We start from the raw sequence: 27,101 nt of genomic DNA, 5'->3' as shown, positions 1-27,101 counted from the left end.
GCATGGCGGCGCCCTGCGCCTAGGGCCGCACGTGTCGCCGTCGGTGTGGGGCTGCGCCGTAGGGCCCGGGCCGCCCCCCGCCGCCATGAAGAGCAAGTCCTCAGCCCACAAGTCGGGGAACACGCACCGGGTGAGCGTCCGCCCTCTTGCCCGGGTCTCTGCGGCTGCGTCTTTAGGTTTTGGTCTTCGGTGTTAGTTTGGTGGTAGTGCGCGGGTCGCGGAGCCGTGCCGGGGCGGGAGGGGTGAGGGCGGGCGGTGTGGCCGGGCCGCCGGGAGCCGCCCCTCAGCGCGGCCAGGGGGTCGTGGCCGGGACACCCGCGCACAGGTGCGGCTTCTGCCCCTTCCCCCGGCGCTTCGCGACGCCGCCGAGAGCCGGGTCACCGTCCGCGTCACCCAGCAGGCACACCGCAGCCTTCGGGCGAAAAATGACGTAATTTAATAAAAGTATAATATCTAGTGGGCGTATTAATCTAGGAGTTGTTTCAGAAAAGGCAAGAGCTGGGCAGGTTGTTGAAATCCGTGTAGATTTTTTTCTGTGGCGTGGACTGCAAGCCTCAGTTGTGAAGAGCGAGAGGGGAGAGGGTAAGTCCTGTCCGTGGACATTTGAAGCATTTATTTTATTCCCCTTTAAATTCCGGTAGGACTGTTTACAGATTGACAGTTACTGTCTGGTAGCCTGTCTTTAGAAGCAGGGTTTCTGTTTGCAGTGTGCATGCTATTGAGAGGGACTTCGAAGGGTCATTCTCAGAATTGAGCAAGAAGCATGTACATCCTTTTGTTTTACAGTTTCTTACCTTTTCGGAGCGCTTAAGCAATGTTAATATCGATATTATTCATCGGATTGACAGAACTGGAAGCTACGCTGAGGTGAGAACAGCAATTGAGGTCACTTTCTGTAAACACATTACATCTAGATAAACTCCATGAAAGATTTACTTAAGAAATTTGTTCGGGAGGAAATTGGAAAGAAGTTCCTTCCAGAGCTCCCTTTCCTGGAGCCTCATTTCATGCTTTGTTCCCCTTTACCTTTTGACCTGATTCGCAGTATTGCCATAGAGGCTCTTTGGCAGTGCCACCCTGATGGTTTCCATGTGGCTGGTGGGCCAGTGGGTGTTTCTGAGCATGGAAGATGCTGCTGTGGCAATCAGCAGTCCTAGGTCTGGACCTGCAAAGATTTACAGGTGCTGAGTAGTTGCAAAACTCACAGTGTGTATAAAGCATGAGCATGTGTCTTTACAGATCATAAAGAAGGGTCATTTAGATGTGTCCTGCAAATCATTATAGTGCTTTGCAGGTTATTACCTCCTGGCTGCTGGATCCTTCTTCTGAACTTCCCACTCAGTAGCTGTGAGGGTGCTAAAAGAAATCCCAAAGCATTTGCGCTGGCTGGGCTACAGCTCAGTGTCTTAGATTTTCAAGGCCAGCGAACAGAGGTCTAAAAAGCAGTTATATAAACAAGTCCTGTCAGCAGAAAATGTTTTCAAATATGTTTTGAATATAGAAAGAAAAGTCTTTATTTTCAGGGAAATTCCATAGCACCTTTTGAAATGAAGTCATCAAGATTTCTTGAAATATTCTTAAAATATTTAAGGCACTTGGTAGTTTTCTTCATTTGAACCTCTCATCTTTGCAGGCTACATTCATTAGGATTGGTAGCTATTATTTTATCTTTGCTTTGACAGGAGGTTGACACCTACTTTTTCGAAGGACTACGGAAATGGAGGGAACTGAACCTCACTCAGCATTTTGGTGTGTCATTCTTATTCATGTTTCTTGCTTTCCTTAAACTGTAAAAATGCATTTCTTCTGCATCCAGAGCCCAGTGGGAGATTTTCCATTTACTGGTTTTTAGTCTGGGCTCTGGAGAGCTATTATTTGTTAATAACCTGCGTGTTTACCAGCAACTGGACTAGTTTTCAGGGTTTCTTTTTTGTGCTTTGAACAGTCCAATTCTACAATGAAGTGGCCAACAAATGCCAGTCCTTCAACCAGCTGGTCTATTACCAGAGTGCCATTGTGCAGAGCTTGAAGACACATTTGCAAGTCGAAGGCAGTCTTGCTTATCAAGCCCTATTAGAGTAAGTACATGCTGACTAAACGTATCCAGAAGTCTTGATGGTATTACAAGCAAACATGAGTTCTGTTGTGAGTGTTACTTTTCATTATTGTATCTAAGAAAAATACAGCAGTGAGATGCCCAAAGTGGTCGTATTTCCCTGATAGAGTTTTATGGTTCTAAGTCTTCAAAAAACCCCCCAAAAAACCACCTATGACAAGGCAAGCAAATTAGCCTGAGTGCTTACTGAATGTCAGACAGAATACTGATGTGCTTTGTTTGATGTTAGTAATTTATGTCTTGTTTACTGTTATCTGCTTGATTCTTTTTTTTGCTTTTAAATCTTAAGATGCTTGCCATCCACTGTTGCCTGATAGCTGATATTTAAATAAAAGTGAGAAGTAAAGGTGATGCTATAATTCTTTCCAAAGATTTGCTGGATTATGCAATGTTTGACTGGGTTTTTATTGGTTTGTTTTTGAAATGCACTAACACTGATGTATTCTTCTGAAACACAGTCTCGTGGTGCAGCTGGCTCGAGATCTTCAGGCTGATTTCTATCCTCATTTTCACGACTTTTTCCTGGCCATCACCAAGTTGCTGGATACACAGGACACAGAGCTGCTGGAATGGGCTTTTACTTCTCTTTCCTATCTCTACAAATACTTGTGGAGATTGATGGTGAAGGACATACACAAGATATACAGGTAAGATCTGTGTTTAATGTCTGTCGATCAGCAGTTATTAGATGCTATAGAAATGTAAATGCCACATGGATATATGGCTTAATGCTTCAGTATATTTGTTAGCATGCTTTCCCTGCTTTCTGAGAGACTGAGCCTTGTTATCGTATGCATCTTCTTTGAGATCCTACGGACTTTCGTGGGCCACTGTATTGGAGGAGGGATGTGGGTTGGGCTGCAGATTTGGGCCTTTGGTCCCCTTTTCTCCTGTGCGGATAGGAGAGGAAGCATCCACCTCAGCTGGGTAAACAAAGCGCAGAAAGACAGGGGATTGTCAGAGTCATTTTGGAAACCTGTGACCAAGTCTAAATTCAACACAGGTCTCTTGAGTATCTGTCAAGTACCTGAGTCGTATCATTTTCGTCTTTCCCAGTTGCAGACACCTAGACTATGACATTGAATGGATTCCTTTGAGTCTTTCATTGTTCCTTTCCCAGTATTTTCCGCTGTATGTTTTTCCCTTCTTCCTGTCCATTTAGTGAGAGCGCAGATAAGGAATGCACAGTTCAGTATGCTTTGAAACTCCTTACTGCAGGGTGCTGTGGACATGGAAGGTTGCCATAGGTTCAAAGGGAAACTGGCCAAGTTGGAGGGAGTTAATAAATGCATAGGAACCACTTCTGGCTTGGGGAGTCACTGAGCTGCAGGTGGTTGAAGGCTGATTTTGTGTATGCTTTCCCTGTTTTTAAACTTTTCCTAGGCATCTGTTTCTGGCTGCTGCTGTATACTAAATACTGGGCTGGATGGACCTGTGGCCTGGCTCAGTAGGACTGCTTGTTCAATCTTATATTGCTGTGGTTGCAGGGCATTTGTTTTTGTCCTAGCCAGTGGGTCCATGTTGCTTCTTCCTAATTTCAGTTTGCAACAGATGGAGGAAAAGAGGGGTTACAGATTTCCTCCACAATCCAGCAAAAGTTTTTGAGCATGTTGAAAAAAACAGCTGCTTGGCTGGGAATCTGAGGCACCACTTGCTCTGCACTGAACTTGTGCTGAGCCACCTGCAGCTGTTACTGATGCTTACTAGAGGACTGCAAATATTTATCACCCATCTAAGTGCACAGGAGAGTCTGTTGGCTCGGATGAAATACCAATCTGGCTTATCAAATCAACTTTGGTTTCACTTACTGCTGCTGAGTGTATATATTGAAGATCTTGGTGCTGCAGTTGAATCTGTGAAGATCTAGAGATTTTGGAGGTACTTCTGAATGCAGCTTAAATTGCCTGGCATTGTCATTTGACCTTCTTTGCAAAATTCTGTTCTTTATCCAGGGAGAGTGGGAAGGAACCCACTGAGCTGAGGAAGGTATTTGCCCTCTCTAGGAGGACAGATTCTTAGTGTCTGTAAAAAGTGGCAAAGTAAACGAAAACCTAAGTTTTAAAACCAGTTGCTGGCAATTCTTGCATTGCCTTTAAGACCGTGAATTATTTTGTGTCTTTGTAGCCTGTATAGCACCCTGTTGGCTCACTCCAAACTTCACATCAGAAACTTTGCTGCTGAAAGTTTTGTCTTTCTGATGAGAAAGGTAAGAGATGTTTGTACTTTGAAGCTATCTCTATTCTGTGGTGGCTCTTGGATTCAATGTGTAATATTAAGTTTTCTCCGAAGAAGGGTTAACAAGGCCTGAACTGGCATTCGGCATGTCCTGATTTGCCATTTTAAGTGAATATTTTCCTGAGAATGTCATGCGCTTTGTATTGGCAGTGGCAAATGGAGACCTTAGCACTCTCTGTTTTAAGAGCAGTTAAATCAAATGTCTGTGGTTGGTTTATCTAAAATGACTAGAAATGGTAAGGTAGTCTTGCAGAAGGAAGTCTTTAGTTTGTAAAGGCACATTTGCTCACTGAATTTTTCACTGATGTTTTAAGGCCTTTGTAGAACTGAAACTCTTGTGACAACCTTTTTGCAGTCCTGCAAATCACAGTATATAGCATTCTCAGGCAGATCACTCAGGATCAGACAGCAGCCTTGAATGGAGTAAGGAAAAGGGAGTGGTAGTTGTTGGGTTTTATTTAGTCAAAGTATACAAAAGCTAGGATTCCTGAGTCTGGCTGGCAAATCTGAGTATTATTTTTGTCCTAAGCTGAGAGACCTTAATAAAGCACACTTGTTTGAGTGGTTGATTTCAGGAATTGCTGAACTTCAAGTCAGATCCTCAGAAATGGAGGGGTTTAAAATCTTGGGCCAGAAGTCATTGCAGTATTCCCAAGTATGGTTATAATTTTGAATGACTGGATTCTGTGTTAGCTGATACACATCTCTTTCCGCACCAGTGCAGCAACATTTGTATGTCAGTTGGGACCAGTTTAATGGTGCATTTATGCACATGTTTAAAATCATAAGAATATTCAAAACCATGTATTTCAGCTGTAGTGACCTCAGTAGATCTGTGTACATCTTGGGGCAGGAGGGCTGTAGTGATTGAATAGCTGATCATTTTTGTCCTTTCAATTTCCTTGTGTAGTTGCAGAAATAGTGAGTTTGAACTGTTGTGGGAAGGCAGGACTAGGAGAGTAACATGGTGCTGTGGAGCCATTTTATTGCCTTTATCCATCTGGCAGCTCTGAATAGAAGATAACTTTTTTTTCTGCTTATGTTTTGTAGGTTTCTGATAAAAATGCAATCTTCAATTTAATGCTCCATGACCTGGGGGAGCACCCCGAGAAGGCGGAAGGTGTAGGACAGCTACTTTTTGAAATGTGCAAGGGTGTTCGAAACATGTTCCACTCCTGCGCAGAGACGGTAAAGACAAGAGAAGATTGCTGATTTAAATGTTCCTGTAATGGAGCCATAGTCAGCACTCAGTGAAACCACTGAGTGTTGTCTTGTCCACCTCAGTGGATCTTTGCTGATAAGCATGCTGTTCATTACCTGATGAGATCTGAAAGGCACTTTCTAATAATATTATTTGATATGGGAAGGTTGTTTTTAGTTATTCCTATATATTACAATAGTACTGGTTGCTGATATTTTAGATTTTAAGTGATAGTCTTTTTTTTTACCCCTGTAGTCATTCTAGAAAGAATTGAGATCACTGGAATATTTCAGCAGTATATTGCACTAATTTTAGGATTGCTGGATTTATTTTCTAAGCATAAGGACATGATGTGCTATTTTCCTGTGCAGGCTATGAAGTTAATTCTGTTAAAGCTGGGGCCTATTACTGAAGAAGAAATTGAGCTACCGTGGGTAACTGTAGGAGAAGCCTTTGAACATATGATTAGATCAGCTGTGCTCCATATCCATAAGGAACATTTTGACATTGTCTTCAAGTGCCTGGAGGTACAGTGATTATTTTTTTTATTCATCGGAGACTGAAAAAACCCCTGTGCATTTATCAGGAAAAGTATTTGTGTCTTGTTGGACCAAAATTGTTGTTCTTCTGCTTTTGGGAACATTGTGTCATGTGTATGAAAAAAATCCCACCCTTCTTTTGGAAGCTCAGAGTGACCGTCGTGGCTGTGCTGTGAGTGAGAAGGGAACTGCTGTGTGAGAGACTTGGAGCTCAGTCCCATGTCTGGGCAAGGGGGTTTTGTAGGATGTGCCTTTGCAGAGACAGACATCACAGGCCTCTTGCTGGAGTGGGAGTGCTCGGGCTGGCTTTGTATTGCTGAAATAGGCATATTGGCAGTTCCAAAATGGCTTAGTGACAGCAAAGGGGAAGCTTTTTTTGCAACTCTCTTTACAGCAAAGACCTGGGCTGAGCCTGAAGAGCCAAGTTTAAGCCCCAGAGCCAAGTACTGAAAATAATAATGTTTTCAGTCTGGGTGTTCCCATGTTCCTGCTTGGGCATTACACTCTGAGGTTTGAGGGAGCATGGCTAAGTCCTATTTGTTCCTTCTTGGAATTTCCTCCCTGTGACTATCAATAGTTCCTGAGAAAATCCTATCCTGTTCCTTCTACCTCACCCAGTATGACAGCAGTTATTGCCTAACTGTCATTAGCTACACAGTGGTTTGCCACTGGATGTTTTGTATCCCTGGGAGCTGAGTCACTCTACATCTGCAGCTGTGATGAAATCTTGGAAATTGGGGACGTAATTCCCTTTATTTTTAATGAGGCTTGGGTTTTTACCCTAGGAACCAGTGGGTGCATGGGTGTATCTTGCTCAGAAGGAACTATTCACATAGTCTGTGACGGCTCTCTACATTGGGTTCAATTTATAGGATCAAGGATGGAAGTTTATATTCTCTGGACAGACAGGGACAGTAATAGGCATAATTCAGAACAGCTCCATTATCTATATAATATAGATGATATGAGTAACCTCTCAGCATCCACATTAACATAATGATGCATAAAGTGAAAAAGTACTTAAGTTCTGATAATTCCAGTGGGAGCTAGGTGCTTCCATACCATTGTGGGTCTAGGGTAATTTCTTTCTCTTCCTCTTTCCTATTTTGTATGTCATATATTGGCTTTTCAGGAGACCTTAATTTTGGGAGGAATTTGTTTCTGTCCAAGGAATCCAGGATTTGTATTTTTACATAATGGGCATCACACAGTGTTTGTGCATGGTTTAGTTTGTTGAACACGAACAAGTGAATCAACAACAGTTTGTTGTGTAGATAAGATGTTAATTCTTTAGAATGCCTTTCAAATAGCAGTAGGTGAAACAGGGTCTGATCATTTCTCTAAAACGTTTTGCTTTACTTGGAATAAATAACTGCATTCAGCTCTGGAGCCCCCAAAACTAAGAAGGACATAGACATGCTCCGGTGGGTCCAGAGGAGACCACGAAGATGATCAGGGGGCTGGAGCAACTCCCTTATGAGGACAAGCTGAGAGAATTGGGGTTGTTCAGCCTAGAGAAGAGAAGGCTCTGGGGAGACCTTATAGCAGTCTTCCAGTACCTAAAGGGGACCGATAGGCAAGATGGGGAGGGACTCTTTATCAGGGAGTAATGGTTTCAAACACTGAGGTGTGGTTTCAAACTCACTGTGAGGGTGGTGAGGCACTGTAACAGGTTGCCCAGAGAAGTTGTGGCTGCCCCCTCCCTGGAAGTGTTCAAGGCCAGGTTGGACAAGGCTTTGAGCAACAACCTGGTCTAGTGGAAGGTGTCCCTGCCCATGGCAGGGGAGTTGAAACTAGATGATCTTTAAGGTCCTTTCCAACCCGACCATTCTATGATATGATTCCTTTTTTATTTGAACAGGAGTCACTCTTAGACTTGCAGAGGAAAATAACTAAGGCCAACAGCTGTAAGGCTTCGGAGCAGATGGAAAGGATTCTGCAAGCATATCTGATCCTAGTAGAACATGCAAATGGATCCAAAGTCCCAATGCCTGAAGATGTCTGTCAGGTAGGTCAGATCATCACTTTGGCTGATTTGCCGGAGAAGTATCAGTTGAATATGGAAGAGGTCTGGTCAGCTGAAGTGCTCGTGCACGTATCTGATTCATCAGTGGGCCTGGGATTTGAGTTGAGTGAACAGAGTTGTTTATTGTGAATATTGCTACCTCTCTGATCCTATGAGGATTTACCTCTGTACTGTAATGCTAGTGTAGTCCTCCTTTAAATGGGCAAGGGGAAAGGCAGGCTGCTGCTTCTAGAGACCATGCCGAGCTGCAGTTCCTGCCACTGTGGAGGAAATGTAGACACCCTTATCAATGGTAGAGTGGTTCTACCAGATTCACATATGTTTGACTCTGTTGGGTTCAGATTTGGGTTTAGTGCCTTCAAACTTTTAACAGGATTTTTAGGACTCATTTCTGTGGGCTGAAGCTTAGAACAGCATGCTCTCCTGCTCCACGGACTGTCCAGGTCACCAGACACTCACTATCTTCATAGGTGAATATCGGTTCTCTCTCTTTGATTTCAGATTTTAATAAAAATGTTACAGACACCAGATCTCTCATCAACTTGCTGCAAGACCCTGCTGAACACCATTTCTGCATTCCTGCTGGCTGAGAATGTTTTCTTGCCTGATTCTTTAGCCAAAGAAGCTATTGAGAAGGTAACAAGAATTGCTGCTTACAACAGAAATACCAGAGTTCAGGTTCCCTAGAGCAGGTTGATTTCAGGACATTCCACTTCAGGCTGGGAAATATACTATAAGGTTCCCTTTAGCCTTCTTGTACAGATAAGGGAGAACCTGCCCAGTGCCTTAAATAATGCCTGCTGAGGTCTTGGGACTCCTTAACAGTCTTACAAAGACTGTCAGTGTGGCAGTGCCACTGTGGCAGACATCTCTGCAGGCTCTGATTCAGACACCTACAGCATCTGTAGAGAAGGGACATGTATCTGCCTTAGATTATAAAGCAGATCAGTGAGAGTTGGACTTAGTGAAAAAAGTACATTTTTCCCTAAGCTGCCAAGCATTTAGTGAGCATGGCTTAGCCTTGTGAAGAAGGTTCAGGCAAGTGCAGTTTGATTTAGAAAGTACAGGGGTAGGCATATTTCAGTACTATCACTGCTCCTGAAGCATTGGCAGGATTAGCTGCATATATTCCTATCAAGTGCAGTGTTGCAAAGATTAGTAGGAGATGCTACTGTGGAGTTTGATTCTTCAGTTTTCCTGTTACAGAACATTATAATTTTGTAATTTGCAGTGTGGAGCATAGTTGTACTGCACATGTAAAAAAATATTTGAAAGCAAAGATGTTGTGATTTACAGTGGGAAAATGAAGCTGTTGCAATTGTTTAAAAAAGGACAGATTTTATATGGTCTTCAGTGTTGGCGTGTGTTGTGGTAAGATTGGCTTTGCCTCTGGCATGAGTCCAGTTTTGCTTAGAAGATGTGGTCCTTCAAACATTTGAGGATATTTGTGTGGGCTTCTGTTAAACTGGTAAGAGGCTTAAAGCTGTCCTTGTCTTCTGAAGGGTCTGGGAAGGGGGCATCTGGGTGTGTATTTCTGTGTTGCACATCTTAGCATTGAGGAGCATTGATCCTACGTATCTCAGAGGACTAGTGGACCTATCTGTGGTCCTTCAGAAGCACAGAGTTTAGCTCTGCCTGTGAGGTGGTAAACTTTCTGCAGGCTGCTACACAGGAGAAATGTCGCGTTGAAATATCTTTTGGGCCTAAGCTTCTTCCTTACAGTTGGTGTGTCTATGCTGCAGTCCTAGAACTTTCAGCTTATGTTTCCCACATACACTAAAGAGATATTTAAGCTGTCTTTGCACATGGTCAGCTTGGATCCATCAGGGTTTGTTAAAAAGGGTTGTGCTGGCAGGGTTTGTTAAAAAGAACTGTGCTTTCCTGTGCCCGAACTGTCACTGGAAACAGTATTGCTTTGTATGTTTGAACTAACAAGCCCTGCTAGCCATGAAGAGAGGGCCAGGCTGAGTGTCTCAGAGCATGGTTGATTCATAAACCAGACAAAATGTCCCATGGGTAGAAGAAGAGTTGGCTATGAAATGTCTCTTGTTAACATGTTCCTTTCATTTGCATCTTGCAGGTATTTGCAAGTGGATTTGAACGACGCTTTCTTTTGGACTTCTCTGAAGCGATGTTCACAATGAAGCAATTTGAGAGGGTAGGTGGAAGCTTTTGTGCATTTTGTTTATTTTTGTAAACAAAGGCAACAACTCAGAAATCCATAGCGTGTTTACCTGCCATGTATGCTGAAGCGTTTTTGTGTATTCACATGATGTTTATTTAAATTTCTGGCATGATCTGGTAAAATGAAAGAGGTTATGCCATTGTGTTAAAGTTTGGTAGTGTGCTCAGGGTTAGGGAAGGTGACAAGTATCTGCTCGCAAAAAGAAGCTTGTCTGTTGGGAATTAAAGGGATGGGCTTGTTATGGGTGGGATGAAGAGAAAGAGTTCTGGACAAGGTAAGTGGAAATGAAGAATAAGGAAGACAGGTCAGGCCTGGAACTGGTGATCTGGAGGGAGTCAACTAATTAAATGGAATGAGAGGTGAAAGTAAAGGTAGGGATCTGGAATGTCCTCATGAGACTAGATTTGGAGCCAACTGAGTTTTTACACTAAATCACTGTCCTTTCTGGGATAAGAGGATGTCTGTGTGCTGTCTTACCAGAACTGTTAAGTTTGGTGCTTTGCTGGCTCATTTCTGAGTGTTTGGATTCCTCTTTGGCTGGTGTCATAGTTTTTATGAATTTGATCATGATTCAAGAGGCTTACTAATCCTTGATTTCTTTTTTGTTTCCCTTCAGCATTTTCTTCCGTGCTTTCTAGAGTACATTGAACACTTCTTCTCTGGCACAGATGCCCTCACAAAGGGTGAGGCAATGGCAATTCTGGCCAAACTCATTCTGGTGAAAGCAGAGCCTCCTACCATTGGTTCAATGGCATTTGAAAAGTATCCTCTCATTTTCACTGAATCATCTGTCAGGTGAGAATTCTCATTTAGCAAACATTAGATGTGTCTGCACAGCTGCAGGCCTGAAGGCAGTGCAGAGCTACAAAAAAGTTGCTCCCCACTAATTTGACAGACATTGCTGGCAGATTTGCAAACCAAGTGATACGGTAGGATGACACTTTTCTTTGTGAGATTATTTGAGAAGAGATGCTGCTCTGGAAAGGTTATCACTGATACAGAAAAACTAGCGACTGTTGCAGTAGGTGCGTGATGGGGATTTGTTACACCAAGATGCATGCTGCATCCTTGGGCAGTTAAGCTTTGTTGTGAGTGCTGCAGTCCATGTTCTCATCATTACTATCTTCCTGTCTGTGCCCCATCTTTCTTCCCTGTCTGCATACGTCTTGTCCAGGAGCTTTCTTGGCAGCAGTACTGTAGTCTTACGGTAAATCACAGCTGGGTACCAAAGGACATGTAATTAATTCAGATACAGCACTGTGCTGGCACAGTTTGAGGGCTTCTAGTTGCAAAGCTAGCTTTGTTGCAGTGAAGTGGTTGCTTTCCCCTGGAAGCTCTTTGGAAAGATTTGGGTTAACCACTGTCAAAACCGGTGCTAATCTACTGATAACTATCACTGTAGCTCAGATAATTCAAACCTTTCACCTGCAGAATGGTGATTTGTGTTGCCTTTTATGTAAGGTTTTATATTTCCTAAAAGCAACCCACTCTGGGTTTTTCCTATTTTTATTTAGTAGAGTTGGAGGTATTACGCTTTGATCATCAGAAACATCTGAAATCTTCTTTCTCTGGACCAGCAAACCGAGTTTCTTGAGGTTTATTTAATAAATTTCATTTCTTAAACCTCTAATGTTTCTTGATGCTGTCTTTTTGTTAGCTTCTGTATTTCTTGAAGGGTGGAGCCTATGCAGCCTTCTGTGACTGTGGTCTTGCAAGCACTGGATGGAATGGAAAGATTGCTGACCATGGGGTGTGGAGTACTTGGGTTCACATGTTCCAGTGTGGTGTCAGCCCTTTCTGCCTGCACATAAGCTTGTTGGTTTGGGCTCAGCTTGTGATTCCTTTTAAGTTCCCAAACTTCTACCTCACTGGTTGTTTTCTGTCATCCATTAGTCTATCTCTGTCAACGTTATCATTAGTTTATTAGCAGTAATCACAGAGATTACTCTCAGGGGCTCCTAGAGGCTATATGTCCTGATTGTGAGGGTGTCCAGCCGAAAACTAGTGTCTTTCCTTCTAGAAATATGTGAACTTGAAATAAAGACCTGACGTTTCTTGTGGGACATGTTTTGTGCTCCTCAGCATGTCTAGATGATACTTTGTGCTGTGGAGGACATTAAAAATTAAAAAATCCCTTGGGTTGTTCAAGTCCTTTTTGCTAGGAGTAGCAAACATAATTTTGAACATCATGGGAGGAAGTGGGACAATCTCTAATATGCAGTAGTGGGTTACTAAAAAGTTTACTTCTATTTTTAGCTCTAATACAAGGCAGCAAGCAAGTAAAAGACAAGCAGGAAAGGCAGAAGTACCTGTGTTGGATCATATACTGTCTTTAATCCATTTACCAGAGAAGGAAGACATCACTGACCTTTCACAGCATTGGGTTGCCTTGGTTGTACTGCCGCATATTAGGTAAGGGTTATTCTAACGTACTATCGTCATGTATTTCTGTAATACTCTCTAGTTCACGATCTATCAGAAATCATTTTACTAAGGGAAGGACAATAATTACTAAACCTAGTTTGGGGAAACCGGGGTTAGAAGGCAAAAAAATGCTGTGTGGAAATACCATGAGTCAATAGTAAAGTCAGGAATAGAGTATCAGTTTCTTGGTCGCCTGCTCCCTAAATGTAGTACTCTAGTACATAGAAATGTTCTTGACACATTTCAGTTTGTGTTTTAAGCACTGTCCTCTCTATGCAGTGTTCTTTTTCAATAGTTATGATCTTGTGTGGAAGGAATAGTTGGAAAGAAGGTGCAGTGAATGCTGCAACTTAAATTGTGAATTGGAAATAGCAAAAATGTTTTGCTGCTGGTTTCAAACTTGGGGTGAGCTATCTGTAATTTAATAAAAGACAGATGTGAAAGAAAACTTTCATATATGTGTAGGTGTCAGTGTAAGAGAGATGAGTCTTCCCATTTATTTTTGACAGACCAATGGACAAAGAAAACATTCTGCCCCATGTGACAAGTTTTATAGACTCTCTCTTCACAGCCATTGACAAAGGAAGCCTCTGCAAAGGTCTGTTACAGTTGTTTCCTGTTTATTTGCTTTTTGTTGATATATAAAAATATATAAAGCATTTTTTCTGATAACACAAAGCATGAAAATGAATAGCAGTAGCATTGTATCCAAATCTATTGACCAGCTCAAGTGAAACTAGAAAAGCAAAGCTTGGGAGGACACCTGCCCCCCGCCCCCCCAACCCAATTCTTAATAATGGGCCAGCATATGTTCTGCAAAGTGGAGGACAGAGATAGTTGGGAGGAAAAGAAGAAAGTGGGGGGGAAAAAAAGAGGATGGAAATCAATCTAAACCAGATCCAGACTGAAGCAGTCATGTGAAGGAGAGGCTATTGACTCAGAAGCTCCAATTAGATTGTTCTAAACCTACAGTGCAAATTTTGGGATACTACCATCTCTGACCTAGGTGACAGCACCAGTTCTAAAATGCTGCATCTTTCCTCCAGGCATGGGTGGTTGCTGGTTGTCTTCCCTTTCTGACCAAAGGAAAGATGTTTTAACTGAGCTCACATTGAGCAGGACAGTTGTTACTCAGGGGGACTGCAAGTATTTGGCATTGTGCCAAAGTATAAGCAAGTATTGGAATGCCCCAGGTTCAGTGTTCATCGTTCCTTGGTTTGAAAGGACTTGTCTAGAGTCTGGCCTTTTCCCTTTATAATCTCTTTATTAACATTCCTAAATGCATCTGTCAATTGGCTTTGTTACTTCTCTGGTCTTTGTCAAGCATGGTCCTTTTTGATTTAGCCCTTTCTTCTATCTTGTTGGCAGGGTTTGCACGTGGTTGTAATTTTGTTAGTGGCAATGTACTTTTTCTAAAGGAATATCCGAACTTTTTTTTCTGGGTGGGTCTCCTCTTGGGTGGCAGTAGTAGCTCTGCACCAGCTCTTTGTTTGTGCAGGAAGCACATTGCTATTTCTTCCTTTGCCCACAAGAGAAAAGAAAACAAATGCAACCTCAGTCCTACGCTCCTGCCTCCTATTGTCCTGTTCTACATTTCTTTGCTTTATTTTCTTCACCCCAAAGTAGGGTTCCTGGGCACTTTCTTCATCCTCCGTTCTTTCCAGCTCCATTATCTCTACAATTCCTTCACCTTCTGCTAGGACTCTAGTCTCCTCTCACTGCCTGTGGAAGGCACTCCCCAGCCCTGTGTTCCCTATTTGACCTGCCTGGCTTCTGAGGCCTAAGGCAAAGTGCAAGTCCCCGAACTGGGTGTTCCTTGACAGTTGCTGTGGAGTGCAGGGAAGCTGGCTTGCGAACTGGGACAGCAACAGCAAGTTACCCCTGGCAGCTCCTCAGGAGTAACTGCCTGCATGGAATTGCTTACCGTATTGATAATATAGGTGTGCCTATAGTGAGGTGGGAGGTGCTATCATTGTCCAGCATAGACATACTACTACCAAATGGTATGGAGATTACAGTTTGGGAACCTGTAGATGCAGAAAGCTTCATCCTGCCATTACTTGCTGTTTCTTCTCCTCTCTTTGAGGAGGTACTTATGGATGTTAATGGTGAGCAGGATTTGGCACACACCTGGGGAATTAAGCAGTTTGGAACAGAGGGACACTTTCAAAGGAATAAATGAGAAATTAATTTTTCCCCTTCTTTTCCCTGGCAGCTGGTAGTGTGTAAGAAAATGATATACTTCTAAAACTTTATTCACTTTGCCTGGTTTAGGAACAGTGTTTCTTGGGAAAGTGTCTCTTGTTTGGGAAGAGATGAAGGAGAGGGGAATTGTTTTGTTTTGGGTTTTCTTTAAACAACCTGCTTGCTAACTTTAGGAGTGTCAGGGGAAAGGAATTGCCCTTCCCCTTTCTTGTCTCTTGTGCTTCTTGGAAACCCTTCATCCCTAAAGGAGGCTGAGAGGTTTAGGGAGGAGATGCAAGTGCTGTAACAAAATTCAGCAAACCCACCTTCCATTTACTAACAAATACTCATTCTTTAAGTACATGGGACAGCTTTGAAGATGTCATACAGTAGTGCATTGCCGAAGTGCCAAAGTTTATGGGCACTTGTGTGGTAGCATCCATATATATTTTTGCTTCTATTTTGCTGCATTCATATAAGTTTGGGCAGCATTTCATAATTTCTGAGTGCCATTTATAGCATAGAGCTCTCCTGAGACTCCTGCAAGTGTGCTTAGCTCCAGATCTCTGCTCTCTGTGCATGCAGGCGTGATGGAAACATGCAAACTGGGAGCTGCTTACAGCTTTGAATGCTGACTTGCTAGAGTAGGCACTTACTTTGATAGCCAGAGGAGCATTTCCTTTATGGGTTATGATAATGGTTAGAAAATACACATGCTGGTTCTGGGATCCATATGTTACAGTATTACTGTGACTCCTGCCATTTCAGGGTGAGCAAGCACCATACAAACACAAATCACTGGGAGCTGAGTAAATATACACGCTGTTCTTGTTCTCTCTCTGCTCTAGGAAGCCTGTTTGTGGCCTGCCAAGCTGTAAGTACTCTTCTTAGTTTGGCAGAGTCTTCTGAAATACTCCATTTGTTACCTGTGGAGCGTGTCAAGAGCTTGGTGACGTAAGTAAACTCTGCCTGGTCTTTGTGATTCTCCTTGGTATGGCAAAGAGTTGACTTTGCCTTTATGTAGGGGCTTGCTAAATGCCTATTTGTGTGTTGCCTGTTCTGTTATGCCATCATGTTGTGTATGGTTACATATGGTTATTGTAAATTGGCAATGTTGTAGGCACTGTTTGTTTGGAGAACCAGGTAGATGTAATACCTGTTCAATCATGTTTTCTCTGCAAACTGAAGATTTTTTAGGCAGCTGCAGGGTAGAGTGTCAAGTTCATTGGTTCTAATTTTACCTCGGAGTGCTACACTTAATAACTGTATGTTATATTATAATGATAAGAGGGACAGGAACAGCCTTTGAGTTGTGTCAAATGCTTGAACTTCTGCAGTCTGTGGGTGGTGTTTGATTCCCCCATGACCTTACATATCATGTGTGTGCATGCTTCACAGTGCGGAGGAAGTTTGGTGTGCTCCATTTTATTTGTTGTAACTCTGTTCTACTTATAATTAGCACATGTAACTGAGTGGCTGAAGGGATTAAGGGAGACCGCTGATCTCTCTTCAGCAAATCCTGCTAAACTTGTTATCTTCCATCACTGTTGTGCTGGAGCATCTCCAAGTCTTTGGTGGTTTGAGCTTCAAAACATCCTGTTCAGTTAGGAAATCACGGTGCCCGTGTGTGAGGCCAGGTGTGATGGAGATGAAACACCTTGCCAGATCAGGCAGGGAGTCTTGGCAGAGAGCTTCAATCTAGTGCTTTGGGCTGGGGGTGTGAAACCTGCTTGGAGCAAGGGATGTAAGGTAGCAGAAGGAGGTTTCCCTGTGGGCAGACAGGATTCCTGGTGTCTCACCTAAGCCTGGATTATTTATTTTCTGTTGATCACTGACTAGGCACCTAGGCAGTAGCAGCAGCCCTCTGCTGACCTATGTGGATTTGTTTCCTGCAGCTGTGTGTATGTGGGCCCAGCCTGCTAGCCCTAGCTTTATAAGCCAGATTAAGGCAAAAGAGGGATTTTATGGTTCTTGGGCTGTTGTTGGTAATTGGTCTTTGAGACTGCAAGCCAGCATGATGGTTAAGTCTGACTTCACCAGCCTGCTGGTTGCCAGCAGTGTCTGAAGTCCTGTGGAATTTTCCCTTAATATTGTTATTGTCACTACTGCCTTATTTTCAAATATCTGTATTGTTGCAGTGCTCTCTATATGCTAATAAAACACTGTTGTTTTAGCACTTTCCCTTCAGACCCGTCTGCGTTACTGTTGGCTGATCTCTATTACACAAGGTTGGCATTGTGTGGCTGCCAGGAACCCCTTTCCCAAGGGAACATAATGGACTTGTTTGAGAAGCTGCATCCTAATATTTCCACTGGTGTTTCCAAGGTAATTTGCTTTTTTGAGCATGTGCAAGATAATTTGTATTTTACCAATGTAATTTAAGTAAATTGAGTTAAGTGACAAAGGCTGAAAGGAGAATCATGAGACTGTGTAAAGGCTATTATTTTGTAGTATCTGTTTAGGACTGTGTCCATTCTAAGAGGCTGCTGTGGACCATGAGTTAACAGAGGTTAACTTTTAGTCCTGCAAGGCTTGCCTCTTCCCTGGAGGTGAATTGGAGCAGGAGCCTCACGTACTCATTTTTGCATTGCCACCTAGACTACAGGAGCTCATCTGTTTTTCAACTGTAGGAGGAACCTAGTGAAATAAGCCTCTGTGCAAAACATTATCCTCTGTGTAGGTGCTTCTGTGTCTTTTGCGTAGCCTGCATTCTCCCGAACGCTTCTGACATATGTTTCCACTTTGGATAGGTCCGGCTATTGACTGTTCGAGTTCTAAGCCATTTTGAGAATCCATCCCCTACACAGACTGAGGTAGAGCTAAAACTTTTAATTTAACATTTCAAAGGCATCTGTGTTTGATGTTGGGTGTGAACTGTTTTTCACTTTGCGAAACAAAGCATGTAGAGATTATCCTTTGCTTTTGTGCTTTCAGATTCCAGTTTTATCTCTTTGTCCTCCTGCATCCTGCTGTTTTTGGTTGTGTGAGCTGTTATGCCTAAGTGGTGGAAACCGGAGCAAGTCACTCCGTGTAGTTTTGTTGAAATACCTGTCAATGGGAGAAGGATACTCTAACAAAATGCATGTCACTTGCTTGTTCAGGGTGATGGCACAGGGGAACTCCAGCCATTATTTGCCATATTGCTCCAGGCAGAACTTGTGCCAGCAACAGTGAATGATTACAGAGAGAAACTCCTCCATTTGAGGAAACTAAGATGTGATATAGTGCTGTCTGCAATACCAAGTGGATCTTTGCGGGAGGTAAGTAGTTATTGTCAAGAAGCAGTCGTCACATTCCTTTATTCCAAGAGAACGTTTTTATTCCATCACATGGATTGCAGAGTTTTTAATAAGAGTTCGTAAAAAGATCAGTTAGTTCCCAGATTAGATTTTAGAAAACTTTTTAGTAGGGATCACAGCTCCCATTGTCCTTGGGACTATTGTGTTCTCTTGGGTATTGAGCAGAACAGCGGTGATGTCTAGAAAAATGGCTCACATTAATCAGGTTTTGATATCATGGAAAGGAAAGCAAATTATTCTAGGGAGAAGTGAGTTGTGAGCAAATACAGTATCATGACCTTGCCATACCCTCAGCATGGTTGAACGTTGGTAGGACTTCCATTGGCCATTGGAGAGCCTAGCTTCTGGATCTTGCTGCAGGGTGAAAATCTTGTGTGCCTGTGACTGTTGAATGAATGTCCTCTGCTATTGAGCTAAAGGAGACCTCACTTTCTAGATGTTGGAAGGGTCACAATTTTGCTAGTTAAATGAATGTGGATTTTGTGGGAAGGGGTTGCTTTTATTATTTTTCTGGCTGTTGCTATACCTGTATAATTTTTTTACCTTGTAAAATATGTTTGTAAACTTTGTGAGCTTTGTAAGCTCCTGTGAGGAAGGGTTGTAGGTCAGTTCTACTGCATGTAGGTCAGCAAGGAGCCTGTCCAGAGGATATGCTTCTAGGCCTAGTGCAGTGAAGACTCTGAGATCCTTAATGCTGCTATGGCAGCCCTGAAGTTTGAGAGGGAGTCATGCAATCTAGGTTATCTGCTGTGCTGAACTGGTTTTTGCACATTCATGGTATATAGGTATGGTGACTAGATCTCAGTGCAACTTACAATAAATGGGCTCTAGATTTTCTCATGCAGTTCTGAGACAAGGAGTGATGATGTGTGTGACTTGCTGCATTACTTGTAGTACTTCTGAGAACTTTTCTGAACAAAGTTTTGTCTTTGAGAGGAAGAAAGGTTAGAGGAGTTGACAGGTCTTTAACTATTGTTTTTTATGTCTCAACAAGATGGTATTGTATGTCATTCTAGGTTCCTCTTCGGTATTTACTGGGAATGCTTTATATTAACTTCAGCCCTCTCTGGGATCCTGTAATTGAACTCATAACGTAAGTATATGCAGTTGGATGCTGCAACCTGTGCTTGTCATGCAGAACATTCCTTCCATTGTTCTGTGAAAAAAAAGCTGTGGTAAAAATGTCTGGTTTGGAGAGATCTGTGTATGAGAACCTTAATGTGAAATCATCTGAAATAAATTTCATCTCAAATCACACCTTGTGTAGACTCTAACTTAGTTTCTGATTTTTCTTACTGTTGAAGGGAATTTGCAACAAATATAGTCAAATAGCATCAGAGTTTTCAGTTAAATGTAGCAGGATTTGATTAGTGTTTCACAATTGCTTAAAGGAGCAAGAAGTCCCTCTCAGTTTCCCTGTCTCTGACTCTTCTATCCTTACTGGAAAACCTCTAAATCCTACTAAAGGATAGGGAAGTCTCACCATCGTGACAGCGAAGCTGAATACTGAAATCAGTGTCTTCTTTCAGCATGACTTTATCTTCTTTTTTTTTTTTCCATTTTCTTGTGTGATTAAAAAGGATGGGATTTTTCCCCTTCAAACTAGTGTATTAATAAAAAAAATTAAACCAGCTCTTCAAAAGATATGTCCATGCTAATTCTTCCTTTGGTTCTATATGATGTCACTATACGGAAGTCAGTAGAAATCTTGAACATTTCCACTCAATTCGAGTTCATTTGAAGTCATGAGATACAACCAGATTATTTTAATAACAATTGACATTTGGGATGCACGAGTAAAGGCAAGGAGGTGCTACAGCTGTATCATGCAGATGTCCTGTCTTTGGACACCCACATTAAAGCAGTGATCAAAGCCTCTGTATTAGTTGTTAGCTTGTCTAGTGACATATTTTGATAGTGACGAATTTTCCTTTTAATTTCGTGCTGTCTTATGCTTTGTTAGATCTTATGCAAAGGAAATGGAGAATAAACAGTTCTGGAAGGTCTTATATGAACATTTGGAGAGAGCTGCTACCTATGCTGGTAAGTCATGACTCCTAAATATTGTTATGACAGTAATCCAGCTAATTGTGAATGACATGACTCTGGTTTTATGTGCCCCAAATTTACATGTGGTGGGGGAATTCAGAACCAGGGCTCTTAACTACCAGCTTCATGTCCAGGGAAGGAATGGAGAGGTTTGGGGAAAAACTGTCTCCTGTCCTGAACACCATGAAGTAGATAGAAAAGGTACCTGTCTTAGAGGAGGGAGGTGCAGGTTGTGGGAAGCCATGCAGCAGTTTTGTCCCTGCTTAAGGCTGGTGCTGACCAGTCTGATCAGGAGCAGTGACAAAACCAGTATAATGGGGCTGACCATCTTTCTGCTCCATAGGTTGAGTGGAGTTCCTGAAAATAGTGTCTTTCTTGGGTGAGCTCTTGATGTTGGGTGTATGGAATCTATGATTTCATGATAGAGCCATGAGCACACAGCCATTTGTGGATTTCTCTGTTATATTCAAGATAATTGAGCTTAATTGAGATGCATCATGGCTGTAGGACATTCTAGAGTACTTTCTAAGCAATGTGGATCTTTCAGGTCAGTGTTAAATACATTTGTCTAAACAGGTACATGTCACCAAAAGTAATACTTTTGTAATGGGGGACTGAGCCCTTGCTACTGGTGATTATGAAGTAACCTGAATAGATTTTCTTCATCTGTTGTACAGAAATGGAGCTGCAAAATGAACTAGATGAACAGGGGGAAAGCATTGCTGAAACAGAAAGTGAGAAGATGCCAGAAGGAGGAGTGGGAACTGTCTTCCTGGAGCAGCTGAAGACTAGAACGGATTGCAGTGTGCGACTTGACCACACAAACTTCCGTTTTCTACTGTGGAAAGCACTATATAAGTTTCCAGACAGAGTGGAGCCTAGGTCAAGGGAACTTTCCCCACTTCTTTTGAGATTTATTAGGTAAGTAAGATTTATTTTTAAGTTGAGAGGACACATTGCTTTCAGTGTGTTGCTGAGCTTTAAGACTATGGCTATCCCAATATAGACTTTATTTCCTAAATGTATGGCTGATGAGATGACTGTTTCCAGTTAAGACAGTGTTTTGATTGAAATGTGGATTCTGTTAGAAACATCACACAAGCAGGCTGAAATGAAACTGGCAGTACATTTCTGCTGTTCAGTCTCTCATTTATTGACTTGACACTGTCACAGCCTCATTACTTCATTAGGAAGTGATTTCAGTGAAAATAAAGTTCCTTTTTTTAAAAAATGAAAATACATTTCAGTTTGGAATCACAGAAGACAAGATGAGGGGAAATACTGATTTTGTTAGAGGCTGATTCAGTTTTCAGCCCCTGGAGGGAGAGCAGTGGTGTGCTTGCATGCATGTACATAGCAGATAGTTTGATGCGCATTGGGTACCTGTGATCCCATGGCAGGGGAAGGTTTCTGATACTCCTGTGGTTAGAAAACCTCTGTTTTGCTTGCCTTCTGGAAAAATGGAACCATACTGCAGTAGGTTAGTTTTTTCACTTATTCTCACACTGCCATACTCACTGTTCACCTACCCAACTGAGCAAACAATCCACATGTCCTCCACATACCCTCTTTACACACCTCCAGTAATTCAGTGATTCATGTTTCTCTTCTCCTCTCCACCAGGTACCTCCAGTCTCTGTTAGTGTATTTGATCAGAGCCTTATATCCCTACAACTTGTAGGCAAAGAAGTATATACTTGCCGAAATATGCTGCTTTGGGAATTATTAGGCATGTCCCAAGACACGGTGCCATTAGTAATGAGAATGGTGGACTGTGGATTTTTTAGTATTTCTTGCCCTGAAATCCTGAAAAAATGCTGTTTCTTAATTCTTTCTTTGTTTTTTATTTTTAAACACAGAAATGAGTACTACCCAGCAGATTCATTAGTGGCTCCATCTCAGGATCTTAGAAGGAAAATTAGTCGTACAGTAGCAGTAAAAGAAATACCCAGTGAAGAGGGGAATGATGATGCTATGGAGGAGGAGGAGGAAGAACAGGAAGAAGGGGAACCAATTACTGTAGGATTACCAAAAAAGAAAACAAGAAGAGCTGCTGCGAAGTAAGTATTTTTAGTTTTCCCTTGCTAGTGTTTTCATGAAAAGGCCAATTCAGCAGCTCCTGTTTAGATAAAAGCTGTGTTTTTGTATACATTCCTTTTTCTTCTTTTGCTTGCCCTTCATAATTTTGCAGTGGATTATAAGCACTTTAGAGTCAGAAACTCTTTCTGCACTCTACTAAACATCCAAAGACCCTGCCCAGGCTCTGTCATTGTCTCATTACCTGCTGACACTGTGTGGTGTGTGTTACTTTAAGCAAGAATTATGTGGTATTCTGAAGCCATTCTGAAGTTTTCGGAGACTGTTGTACCTACATTCCTCTGGCTTCTCTGTGTGTATCTGTTGGTCTTTTAAAACCGTAGACTTCTGCCATTGCCTACCTGTTATAAATCTCAGTTCCGGTCTTCTTAGGGACAAAGATTTTTTTATTTGGTGGTGTTTTAGACTGAAGCTACATGCTGTTGTAATGTCATTGTTTGCCATGCTGAATACATGGAGAAAGTGACTCTTTGTATGAATTCTCCACAGTTTCTCTAGAGTCTGTTTTGTCAAATGTCCATTACAAATACAATATAAAGATTTATATTTTGCCAGTTTTGGATGGCTCTTGTAATGACAGAGGACTATCACAATGTCACCTTACATGTTGGAACACGATGAGTATTTGATATGTAACCTGAATTGTCATTTAATCCCAGGTGTCTTATAGGTGTTTCATTTTGTTCCCAGATTCTGGCTTGCATCCACATATTAGCAGCAATTAAAGTACAGTGACTGATAGTCCAGAATTACAAAAATTTTTTTCAACCTCCATCCCAAAATGTCCACATACTTCAGTGGGAACATTAGTTACTGGTAGCAGTAACAAAGGCATAAAGTATTTACCAAAGGCATGTTAGTGCATTCTGGAGTGACCTTCCTTTGTCCAGGGGGAAGACGGTTCATGCAGTCAGGCCTGTGCTGCAGTAGCAGAGCCCACGCGGGGCTGCACCCTGTAGCCCATGAGGTCTGGCTGAGGCAGCGGGAGGACCTACACCTACCCCAAGCTCGGCATGGGGTTGCTGGAAGGCGTTATACTCGTCCTTTGGCTGAGCCCAGCCATGGACGAGGGTGGCCCACCTACATATCTGGAGAGTTCAGTGTAAACTACTAGGGGGAGCAGCTGGGTGAGGACAACCTCTGCCAGCCCCACAGCACACATGGTAGATGAGATCTCACACTTTCCTTATCCTGGTCACCTCTTTCCTCCCACAAAGTGGAGATGGAGCAGATGTGGGGTGGCAGCCACTTCTAGAGGAAATGATCCCCACCTGTGCTTGCAGTCCGGCATAAGTGCAGCACAGTCTGGGGCTAAATACAGCCCTTAATGTTGATAGGAGCGAAATGGGCACCATTAAGGACAAGTGAATAAATAGAGAGGTGAATTCACCTGTTTGGTGTTCTAGGCTGAACTGGCAGAAAGTAGTAAGCTGCATCCGAACTGTATTCCTTTCTCATCAAAAGCTGAGCCCATCTAGTGCTACTAAGAAAATGGCCTTATCTGGAAGGAGCTGTTTAGGAGAGGGAACAGGATATTGCTGTGTCTCTGAAATGGAGGCCTGTAGACTTGGGATCCTCTTGTGTTGTTTTTTATTTTCCTTTCTTGTTAATCAATTTTAATAAGTTCCCCATTTGTTTATGATAATGAAGGATTGTCTCTGGTCATTTTGAAAAATCATTGTTTTGGTTTGTTTTACAGGCAACTAATAGCCCACTTACAAGTTTTCTCTAAATTCTCAAATCCTCGTGCATTGTATCTGGAGCAGAAGTTGAATGCATTATATACCCAGGTGATGCTATTTGCTGACTTTTAGAATTACTGCTAATAAACTCATTCTTACTTCAACACAGTGTCTGAAACTGCAGAAACCTGTAATTTTCTGAACCCAGCCATGATAGCTGAAAAAGGAGCTGTTCTTGTGAGGGCTTCCTAGAAAGCTTCACTTGAAATGAGACCTGTTTTAACAGAGACCTGCTTGAGATACCTGGCTTGGTTTGCCAGGAGTGGCTCATGCAAACAGATCTGGCAATAGGCAAGTAATAGTCTTTGTCAAGGTGCAGAAGTGGCTGTAGAGGGAGTCTGTTCCACTTGCACAGCAGGATCTGGAAGAGGATTTTAAATCCAAAGCTTGGGGAAGTTGTGACTGTCAAGAGTATGGTCAGTGCGAACAACAGATCATTTTGCATCAAAAAAGGAATAGAGAATTTCTTCCTAATGAATATTCAGTATGATAAGATTCATTTTTGAGGGATTTCCCTGAAGGATTTGTCAAAAATATTGACTCTGAAGAGTAATTCTAACGCTTTATCCTACGCTCCTTAAAAGAGTATTTTATTAATTTTATTGGATTTTGTTGGTTCACAATTTGTGGATTTGTTTAGATCATTGCATTTTGCTCTAATTGTTCCTAATTTGTGTTCTCTGAGGCTGTGGTCAGGGGGCTGTAGAACTGTATTAAATGGTATGAACCTGTTATATCCCTGGGTTTGAACTGGTACCTGGTGTGAGAGTTGGAAGATCCATTCATTAGTCCGTAAATTAGAGAATCTAATGAATATTCACGCTGTTTCGGTCGACCTCAGAGTTTTGCTTAGGAAAAGAGCTGGTCCATGTGTTTGCTTGCCTGTGTTCTTAGGAAGATACTGAACAGATGTTTAGGGGTCAAAACAGCATGTGAAGAACAGCCTGACAAGAAATATTTCTTCATCAATTGCTATTTTCCATTTCTGTGTCTCACTATATGTGTTGTCATGGTTGGTATGTCCATCCAGTGTAGGGACGTAATGGCAAAGTGACCTTTGATGATTCTAGCCTGTGCTGTTTGGTAGGAGACTGAAGAACTGATAAGAATGCCACCTGGGGAAATGTTCTGTATTTCTTAGTGCCTAGGTTAGGAAGTGTCATCTTCAAGAGAGGATGGATCTCAGTGAGACTTTGTGTGACAGGTCTTTATTTTGTGCTTGTAACAGGAAAGAAGTACAGGTGTCTTGGGATGATTTGGGTAGTTTGCTTCTTAATCCAGTCTTCACAGATACACAACTGGTAACTGGTTTTGGAGGTTAAAAGTGCAAGCTGACAGCTGTCCAGAAGATAATTATGAAAAACCAAATATCATAACTGTCCTATGTAAATGGAGGGGAAAAATATATATGAACTACCAGCAGCCATGTTCACTTTTTATGAGCAGCAGTTGTGTATACACATCTTGGCTGTATACTGACAACACATATATTCTGTTTCCATTTTGATAAGTTAGTCCAAAACCTGCTTGAACGTGGAGTCTGGGTTGTTTCACTATTTTCAGTAAGTACTTCTGTCTTCTGGATGGGGACTCATTTTCTTTCTTTGCCATTTGCAGTTACTGTCCCATCAAGACCAGAATGTACAGAGAATAGCTCTTGACTGTATAATGACATACAAGCATCCTCATCTACTGCCATACAGGTGAAAGCTTTTATATTATTTTAGCATTGGTGAATGAGCCTACTGTCATATCAGAAGCCTGCTTGGGATCAGTTGCCTCAAAGAGAGACTCTTCTGTATTTGTTGAAGACATATGTATAAATTATTGGATGAGGGAAAGGCTGTGGATGTAATTTACCTTGACTTTAGCAAGGCCTTTGACACCGTTTCCCACAGTGTTCTCCTGGCAAAAATGGCTGCTCGAGGCTTGGGTAGTCGCACACTTTGCTGGGTAAAAAGCTGGCTGGAAGGTCGGGCCCAGAGAGTTGTGGTAAATGGAGTTAAATCCAGTTGGCGGCCGGTCACAAGTGGTGTCCCCCAGGGCTCGGTTTTGGGGCCACTCCTGTTTAACATCTTTATTGATGATCTAGGCGAGGGGATCGAGTGCACCCTCAGTCAGTTTGCAGATGACACCAAGTTGGGTGGGAGTGTTGATCTGCTCGAGGGTAGGGAGGCTCTGCAGAGAGACCTGGACAGGCTGGAGCCATGGGCTGAGGCCAACTGGAGGAGTTTCAATGAGGGCAAATGCCAGGGGCTGCACTTGAGCCACAACAACCCCCAGCAGCGCTACAGGCTTGGGGAGGAGTGGCTGGAGAGCTGCCAGTCAGAGAGGGACCTGGGGGGGTTGACTGACAGCCGGCTGAACAGGAGCCAGCAGTGTGCCCAGGGGGCCAAGAAGGCCAATGGCATCCTGGCTTGTGTCAGCAATAGCGTGGCCAGCAGGGACAGGGAAGGGATCTGACCCCTGTACTCGGCACTGGTGAGGCCGCACCTCGATTCTTGTGTTCAGTTTTGGGCCCCTCGCTGCAAAAAGGACATTGAATGACTCGAGCGTGTCCAGAGAAGGGCAACGAAGCTGGTGCAGGGTCTGGAGCACAGGTCGTACGGGGAGCGGCTGAGGGAACTGGGGGTGTTTAGTCTGGAGAAGAGGAGGCTGAGGGGAGACCTCATCGCCCTCTACAGCTACATGAAAGGAAGCTGCAGAGAGCTGGGTTTGAGCCTCTTTAGCCTAGTAGTAAGCGACAGGACAAGAGGGAATGGCCTCAAGTTGCGCCAGGGAAAGTTTAGACTAGGTGTTAGGAAGTATTTCTTTCCAGAACGGGTTGTTGGGTGTTGGAATGGGCTGCCCAGGGCAGTGGTGGAGTCCCCATCCCTGGAGGTGTTTAAGAGTCGGGTCGACATAGTGCTGAGGGATCTGGTGTAGTTGGGAACTGTCAGTGCTAGGCAAACAATTGGACTAGATGATTTCCAAGGTCCTTTCCAACCTAGGTGATTCTGTGAAA

The 27,101-nt window shown here is 42.7% G+C and overlaps 1 protein-coding gene across 1 annotated transcript in view; it reads left to right on the top strand.

Moving 5' to 3' along the window:
* Window positions 1-27,101, top strand: part of UTP20 (UTP20 small subunit processome component) — a 63,531-nt gene continuing 36,430 nt past the window's right edge. The window contains exons 1-24 of the mRNA XM_074902660.1: window positions 1-130; window positions 787-867; window positions 1,683-1,749; window positions 1,946-2,078; window positions 2,575-2,763; window positions 4,241-4,322; window positions 5,402-5,539; window positions 5,924-6,079; window positions 7,953-8,099; window positions 8,619-8,753; window positions 10,198-10,275; window positions 10,919-11,097; window positions 12,559-12,714; window positions 13,236-13,324; window positions 15,759-15,864; window positions 17,085-17,235; window positions 17,661-17,723; window positions 18,012-18,170; window positions 19,226-19,302; window positions 20,173-20,252; window positions 20,936-21,179; window positions 22,118-22,318; window positions 24,055-24,145; window positions 25,715-25,800. Coding sequence (XP_074758761.1) covers window positions 86-130; window positions 787-867; window positions 1,683-1,749; window positions 1,946-2,078; window positions 2,575-2,763; window positions 4,241-4,322; window positions 5,402-5,539; window positions 5,924-6,079; window positions 7,953-8,099; window positions 8,619-8,753; window positions 10,198-10,275; window positions 10,919-11,097; window positions 12,559-12,714; window positions 13,236-13,324; window positions 15,759-15,864; window positions 17,085-17,235; window positions 17,661-17,723; window positions 18,012-18,170; window positions 19,226-19,302; window positions 20,173-20,252; window positions 20,936-21,179; window positions 22,118-22,318; window positions 24,055-24,145; window positions 25,715-25,800 — 2,933 coding nt within the window. The 5' untranslated portion in view covers window positions 1-85. The remainder of the gene's footprint in view (window positions 131-786; window positions 868-1,682; window positions 1,750-1,945; window positions 2,079-2,574; window positions 2,764-4,240; window positions 4,323-5,401; window positions 5,540-5,923; window positions 6,080-7,952; window positions 8,100-8,618; window positions 8,754-10,197; window positions 10,276-10,918; window positions 11,098-12,558; window positions 12,715-13,235; window positions 13,325-15,758; window positions 15,865-17,084; window positions 17,236-17,660; window positions 17,724-18,011; window positions 18,171-19,225; window positions 19,303-20,172; window positions 20,253-20,935; window positions 21,180-22,117; window positions 22,319-24,054; window positions 24,146-25,714; window positions 25,801-27,101) is intronic.

This window comes from Athene noctua, chromosome 3, assembly GCF_965140245.1.
Source record: "Athene noctua chromosome 3, bAthNoc1.hap1.1, whole genome shotgun sequence".
In the NCBI taxonomy this organism is placed as follows: Eukaryota; Metazoa; Chordata; class Aves; order Strigiformes; family Strigidae; genus Athene; species Athene noctua.
The sequence above is the reverse complement of the archived record's forward strand: the minus strand, read 5'-3'. Positions and strand labels throughout refer to the sequence as shown.